The sequence below is a fragment of the Phanerochaete carnosa genome (assembly GCF_000300595.1).
Source record: "Phanerochaete carnosa HHB-10118-sp unplaced genomic scaffold PHACAscaffold_10, whole genome shotgun sequence".
Classification (NCBI taxonomy): Eukaryota; Fungi; Basidiomycota; class Agaricomycetes; order Polyporales; family Phanerochaetaceae; genus Phanerochaete; species Phanerochaete carnosa.
In genome coordinates, this window is record NW_006767637.1 from 470,671 (window position 1) to 477,955 (window position 7,285).

Genomic DNA, 7,285 nt, shown 5'->3' on the forward strand with positions numbered 1-7,285 from the left:
ACTCTATTTTGCTCCGCTGTTTGTAGGAAGATGATGACGATGCGCTGTATTGTTACTATTTTAGGTGGCCGACTATTAGTACTAGCAAACCTTCAGTACCTACACTGCTTGTCATTTTTGCTACTACCTGGTTCACATGGTTTACATGCAGGTATACAACAACTTGCAAGAAGAGAGCAAGAATATTGATACTGACCTCTACAGGCCAGTCGAGGTATCCCCCAATCCGACGGATCACCCTGCGGCTTCCATCTTTTTCCCGGCGCCTCACTTTGCTCTGCTCATGCGCCTTCGAAGTTCGAACAGATATTTAGAGCGTAGCATGCTCAATACGGTGCGTCCAGTCCCTACACTGGGATAAACTTCGTATAGACGCTGTAAGGCTTTTTGGGACATCCGGACCGCTGTCCCAGCCTTTTTTTCTATGGCCGTGCGTTAGTGGCAACGCCCCGCTCCTGTTGTCCCTGACCTATCATCTCGCGAAGACAGCACAGCCTTATATGATCAGCTACGGCTGCTGTGGTGGACTAAGCATAGCTTTCCCTCTGAGGTCAGGCAACATCAGGAAAAGCCGGAAGTCCAGGTCAGCGGCTGATACTTCCGAGACGCACGGTGTCCGCTGTTCTTGGAGATACTGCCTCACCACGAGAAGTTAGTACGTCGCTTCGTATCAGTATCAGACATCATATGCATGATACGGAATGTTATGTGTAGGCCGCTCAGCCAGAGACTCTTGTAACTTCTCTCCCTAGGTCACGCGATGTCAGAAAAAGTCGGACGTCCAGACTAGCGGCCGACTCATACTTTCGAGACGGGCCAGACGGCGTTCACTGTTCTCGGCTGAGATACTGCCTCGCTACGAGAAGTTGGTACCCATATGCCCCCTCATCTCAGTAGCAGATATCTTATGCACGATACGGAGTGTCATGCGCACAGGCGGTGTATCGAGGCATTTTTTTCCATCAACAGATCCGGTATCCAGGCCCTTTTGTATTTAGAGATGAGTCCATGTTGCACCGAAAGCTATTAGGTCCCTTCCTTCAGATTTTGCTCAGAAGGGTAGCTACAATGGCTGGTAGCGCAACGGAGAATTTTATTACCTCGCAATTGTGAATTCCATTCACCTGCATCCTCATTGAACTTCACACTTATCGGACTCTTCAGCGAGATAGAAACGACGAACAGAATAGGAAATGCAGTTTCAGGTGAGTCTCGGACTTTCTTGGCGTGCATAAGCTTTACTAGTCATCCTCGAACTCATAAAGAATTTAGCTCTAACAATTTACGAGTACCTCATCACATTGGACCTGGAGGTGCAGGCGGTGTGGCAGCGGAAGTGGACCGCCAGTTCCGTGCTACTCCTCTCGACTCGCTGGGTAATGGTTCTCAGCGCGATAATATCACTCATCCCGCTCTCGTCTTATACAGTGAGTCCATGAACTGGTACAGGATCGCATTACTTATTTTCCGTAACAGAGGTATCTAACTCTGTTCAATGCTGTCTAGTATCCGTGGCTACTAACCTCGACCTCTAAAAGTTGCGAGGCCACTAATGTCATCTCTGAGGTACTTTCCTGTATCGGCTGGTTTCAGATTGCTGGTAGGTTATACACCAAATTACAAGGATAATGAGCTGATTGCTTAGTAATCAGTCTTTTCCGCCCTGCGTGTCTTTGCAATGACCGGCGGAAGCCGTACGCTGGCAGTAGTGATTTTAGGACTAGGCCTTATACCCATTGGAATTAATGCGGTGGGTATCAAGATAGTGTGAGCGCTCAGCGCTCAGCGCTGATCACACTCTCGGCATTTAGTTTAGCTGGACCAAAATATCGGAGTGTAATGGGACTGTGGACATACCAAACAAGGCATTTTTAACGTGTGTAGTTTCTTTTTTACTTGACTGTTTTCGTGATAACATAAGCATGCATTGCAGTCGTGGGTTATAGTATCCTCAGTATCCCCTGGATGCGCTCATGCTACTCCACAGTCCTTCTCGTCACTCGAGTCTCGCAAATAATGGCAGACCTGTTGGTTGTTGTCGTAACGTGGCAGCAGACCTTCAGATATTGGAAGAGTGTCTCTAGGTCTCAATCTTCACCAACTGTTTCATCGTGTCTACTCCGTGATGGTGAATCTTGTGAAAGATTGCGCGTATAGACAGCTGACCAAGATCGCTTACCTAGGAACCGTCTATTTTTCGTAAGTTCGTGTTGGCAGCTTACAGTGACACCTAATGATATCGTGTGAATTAGCGCACTATTACTTTTGAACATAGCTCAAGTGTTGACGACCCATCCTGTAAAACAAAGCTTTCGCATCCCAGGCTTTCGTTACGGCTGACGCTCTCTTTAGACATTTCATCCTGTGGGATCGCTCGTCGTGGCAATGGTATGATAGCTATGGCTCACTATTGGCACCGTACTGACGGATCTCAGCCTCCAATCTTGGTTAGCCGCTTCATGCTGAATCTGCGCCAAGTGCGCTCCGGGCCGAGCATCCAGTCTTACTCTGCCGTAATTCCTACATTCCAACCTAGGACCTCGAGCGCCGACTATGGGACGTTCACAAGCATCATCGGTAACATCGGCGAGCCTCTCGTACACGGGCATGATGAAGAGATCGAGGAGGATTTGGCACCGATCCTTGTTATCGGTCCTCCTCAGACAGCCTCGACATAGCCATCGACATGCCTTGTCCGCCTCCACAAGGCTCTGGCTTCTCCACGCTATGCCTAATCATATTGGGAAGAATTGTATCCACATATCTATAGCCTATAGCCCAGTGTTCCATCTGGCCGTGCCAGCTGCAGAAATATGACGATGATGCATTGTAGAGTAGACGACCGGTCATTAACACCAGCCAACCGATATCTATACTACTTCTCGTCTTGGCTATTATTTATGTAACATGCTGGTGCACAGCAACCTTCAACAGAAAGAAAACAGACATGTCGATCTCGACCTGAACGAACCACTAAAGGCCAAGCCAGGTATCCAAATTATCCCATATCTCTTCTCTCTTGCGCGCCCACAGCTGCCTCCTCGTCATGACACACGCGCTGCAGAACCCCGAGTGCTCCCAGTCCAGGACCGAGAGCCGCTCCAGGCCGCACACGGGGTCATACATCCAGTTCTCAAACAAGCCCGAGTCGAGGACCCACTCTGCCCATATCTGGGCCGAGCTCCGGCACGCGTCGGAGCAGCGTTTGCGCGCGGCGTGGGTGCTGTAGGCGGTGTTGGCGGACGTCGTCTGCTGGAGCATGCAGGGGAACGCGGCGGGCGACGGGGCGGTGCCGACGAGGAGTGTCCAGGCCATCTGCAGCTTCTCGCGCGTGGTGACGAGGCGGACCATGTCGGCGTGGCTGAGCTTTGCGCGGCCGAGGAGCCGGCTGCCGTCGAGCAGCGTGCCGTCGGGCAGCGCGCCGCTGCCACCACTGCCGCCGCCGCCGTTGTCGTCGACGCCGCGCTGCGCAAAGCCCTCGGAACGGAGGAGCTCGTAGAACGCGCGCTTGCGCACGGCCGGCAGGCTGTACATGCGCGAGAGGACGACGGTCTCGGCTGCGTGGGGCGTGCGCACGGGCGAGAGCTTGTGGAGGTCGCTCGGCCAGAGGCTCTCGAGCCGCGAGGTCGCCAGGGCGTCAATCTGGCGGAAGCTGAGCGTGCGCGCGGCGCAGAAGACGGCGATCAGGGTCTTGAACGGCGGCTGCCGCTGGATGAAGATGCTGTCAAAGGTCCGTGTCAGCTCGGTGGCTTCTCTTCTTTTCCTCTCTTCTCTCCCGCTCTCGTTCTCGCAACCAACATTGCACATCAAAAAAAAGAACGCACCTCGGGTCGTCGCACACGCCGAGCAGCGCCTCAAAGTCCTCGGCGCACACGCCCGTCACTCTGGCGACCGCGCACTGGTCCAGGGCCGCCGGGGCCGGCTCGTCTGCGTCGCCGTCGCGCGCGAGGAGGTGCTTCGCAAAGTACTCCGACATCTGGACGAGCCGCGACCGCGGCAGGTGCATCAGCACGTCTTCGACCATGACGACGGCCGAGTCCTCCAGCAGCTTCTGCCGCGGAACGAACACCGGGGCGGGTGGGCCGGGCGAGCGGGTGCGTGCGGCGGCGGCGGTGGCGGCGGCGGCGGTGGCGGCGGCACGGCCGCCCTTCCGCGGGCGGGGCTTGAGGTACCGCGCGACCTCCTCCTCCGAGTCGTACTCGCCCTCGTGCAGCGGCGGTGGTGGCGGTGGCGGTGGCAACAGTAGTGGCGGGTCGTGGAGCGGTGCGAAACGCTCGGCGCGCTGCTGGATGCTCGGGAGCGGCGGGCGCAGGGGCGACAGGAACGGCTCTTCTCTGCGCCTGCCGTGGGACACGCTGGTGGCGCCGTTGCTGCTGTTGTTGCTGACGGTGGCGCCGTAGCCCGTGCCGTTCAGCTGGCTGTACCACGCCTCGCTGCTCGTGGCGCTCGCCTGCGCCGTCCACCACGGTATCTGCGGCGGCGGCCTGCGGGTGTCGGGCGCCGGTGCCTCGGTCGTGTTCGTGGTGCGCCTGCGCTTCGATGTGGGCCGGGAGCTCGCGCTCGCGTTGGGGTCGTGCGCGTGCTTGCGCTTGCGCGTGTTGCCGAGGAGCGGCTCGTCGTTTGAGGAGTCGGAAGACGACGATACGCCCCTGTCAGCGGCAGCCCAGGCTGCTGTGGTTGACAGACGGAAGGAGCACGACTGGTCGTCAGGCGTCGTGGTCGCTGGCGCGATAGGAGCAGAGGAGTTTGGCTGAACCCTATGTGTCGCAGCTGGAGCGGAGAAGCTTGGCCGAGTGCTCCCTGGAGCGGGCCGCGGCGGTCCGATGGTGACAGGATTAAGAAGTGAAGATGGGGCTGCAGAGGCTGGGGTGGCGCTGGCTATAGAAGGACGAGCGGGAGCGACATTCATGGCCGCAGCTTCGGCCCTCGCGAAGGCATTTATCACTTCAGCAAATGTGGGCATACGAGTCGTCTCGGCCGGGCGTGACGGTAGGCTTTGCGCATCGCCTGCGGCAGGCGGCTGCCTCGCAGCCACTGGAGGGGACTTCGACGCGACTGTCGACGGGGGTTTCCGGGCGGTCTCAGCCGGGCGTGACGGTGGGCTTTGCGCATCGCCCGCGGCAGGCGGCTGTCTCGCAGCCTCTGGAGGCGATTTCGACGCGACTGTCGACACAGGTTTCCGGGCGGTCTCAGGTGGTGCTTTCGGTGCGGCCGTCGAGGATGGCTTCTGAGCAGCTGAGACCGAAGACTCAGCGACACTAGAACTGAGACTGCTGCGCGGAGGAACGCGAATAGACAGGCGTGAAGAAGGGGCACTAGAAGTCGCAGGCGTCGTGGACGAGGGTGTCGTAGTAGGCGGTGCTGAAGAAGAAGGGCCTTTGGGAGCGGAGGAGGCTGCTTCCGTAGCGGTCGCGGGACAGGAAGGTTGGGAGTGCGCGACGCCGTTCTGCTTGGCATTAGCGGAAACAAGTGCGCTAGGGTGAAGAGCAGCGGGCGTTGTGGGATCCTTCGGGGCTTCTTGCCTGGGCGGTGATATCACGCCAGAGGCCGCCGCACTTGGGGGGCGGGAAACAGAAGCGTTGTACGGGATGGAACCAACAAGGGTGTGGGCCCCATTTGTGACCATCGAGAGAGAGCTTGGCCGAGTCGCGGTCAGGTAGACGACGCTCACGGGGCGGGTATGCACCGTTGGCTGACGCGTGTCTGAGGCGGTAGAGGTGGGCGCCGAAGAGAGCGAGCTGATGGAAGTTGCAGGTGTCGCGTGTGTAGATTCTTGTGCTTGTGCGACCTTGTCCACAGAGTCTTTCGCGTCCGCTTTGTCTGGCGGAGGACCTGGAGACACACGCTTCCTAGAGTCGCGTCTGGAAACACTCGCCTTCTCTTGCCTCTGTTCTCCCCGCCGTCTCCTTTGCGCAGTGGACGCGGACTCCTGTTCTGTAGATCTTGTTCCTTTACGCCGCGAAGATGCAGAGGAGGTTGGCACGCCCAAGGACCTGGCTACGGAGGCTGAGTGGTCGCGATAATATGGTGCATCCGGTAGAGACTTCCTGAGTGCTTGGACTTCCTGCCGCAGTGGCTGCTTCTTCGCTCTCGGGAGAGGGAGTTCGACGTATCCGGGCTCTTGGGGAACGCAAGCAAGCTTCTTGTCGACGCACCTCTTACATGCCGGACTCCCTCGCGAACAGACCTGCCTAACCCTCGAGCACATGGTGCACCGCTGAGCGACTATGAAGTATTCTTGGGCCACCTTCGTGTCAGGGTGATATGGCAGGGCGAATATGTGCGCGGCGTCGACGCGCACGTCGTAAATAGCCGGTATCCTCTTCGGCCTGTGAACGGCGGGGTGCCACTTCTTCGCATACTCTGGAATCGGCAGGTGAAGGTGAGGGTTGTCTTGGCGAACAGCGACGCCGTTTTGATGCGCCATTTGGTATAAAAAAGTACTGAGCTAGAGGAGAAACACGAACGGTCAGAGCTGGACGACCGACGAAGCCAACCCGAACAAAAGACGAACCCGGAGGAGGCGACTTGAGAAATGAGAGGTTAAAGCCTCGCAGCTTGTGTCTTAAACACCGCGTCGAGGCCGGGAGAGCTCCCGCCAGCACTATTGCGGGGAGGGAGAGGAAAACCAGCGGAGGAATGGTGGTGAAACCTCCTAGAAAATCAAATCAACATTATTTCCCGCCCACATCACGTGGCGCTAAACGCCACAAAGCCCGACACAAGCGCCTTAGGCTTTTGACCCAACTCCGAAGACGCGATCACTCGTCTGCCATCGCGGAAAACAAATCAGTGACCAAGCAGGGACCATTAATAAGGTATTCCTCGACGATAAATCCAATCGCGACGAGACTGACCATCTCAGTGTTGCATGCAGCGACCTCGAGCCTACCAGCGAGCTTGAAGACTCCCGACTTGATGCTCAGTAAACGTCCTTGCTGAAATTAGAGAGCGACTACTCGAGCCAAAATGTACCAATTTTTCTGCAGATTTTTATTTTCTAGAACAAGATGCACAAAATTTGACAATGCAAACAGTACGCCAGAGACTCCAAGCGACAGTACGTACACAACGGCTCCGATGGTGCAGTCCATCCGATCTGCGGGTTGCTGGTCGTGAGAATTATGCCAATAGCGTTTGAATTAGGTATAGATGACTGTTTACATGAGTAGAATGAGCGGCGAGCTTACACAAACTCGAGCTTTTCGTTTACCAACTCGCAGCAGATTGTTTCAGCAGTGAACATTGCTCAGAGTGTTGGGCGCGTTATTCTTGTCAACAGCTG

The 7,285-nt window shown here is 56.5% G+C and overlaps 2 protein-coding genes across 2 annotated transcripts; one reads left to right on the plus strand and one right to left on the minus strand.

The window, feature by feature from the left end:
- Window positions 1-2,016: 2,016 nt before the first annotated feature.
- PHACADRAFT_199796 (uncharacterized protein) lies at window positions 2,017-2,678 on the plus strand (the record flags this gene model as incomplete). Its single annotated transcript, XM_007400071.1, has 5 exons — window positions 2,017-2,128; window positions 2,184-2,199; window positions 2,253-2,298; window positions 2,353-2,388; window positions 2,436-2,678. 5 exons carry the CDS (start codon window positions 2,017-2,019, stop codon window positions 2,676-2,678), a joined length of 453 nt encoding a protein of 150 aa, XP_007400133.1.
- Window positions 2,679-2,808: 130 nt separating this feature from the next.
- On the minus strand, window positions 2,809-4,064 carry PHACADRAFT_262875 (uncharacterized protein). Its single transcript, XM_007400072.1, has 2 exons — window positions 3,825-4,064; window positions 2,809-3,721 (listed from the first exon to the last, which is right to left on the minus strand). The coding sequence occupies exons 1-2, from the start codon at window positions 4,022-4,024 to the stop codon at window positions 2,974-2,976; spliced, it is 948 nt and encodes a 315-aa protein (XP_007400134.1). The 5' UTR covers window positions 4,025-4,064; the 3' UTR covers window positions 2,809-2,973.
- Window positions 4,065-7,285: the final 3,221 nt, after the last annotated feature.

Coding starts and splice junctions, on each gene's coding strand:
- PHACADRAFT_262875 (XM_007400072.1), bottom strand. CDS start 4,024: ATGGTCGAAGACGTGCTGATGCACCTGCCGCGGTCGCGGCTCGTCCAG. Junction 3,722..3,824: donor GGCGTGTGCGACGACCCGAG/GTGCGTTCTTTT, acceptor GACCTTTGACAG/CATCTTCATCCAGCGGCAGC.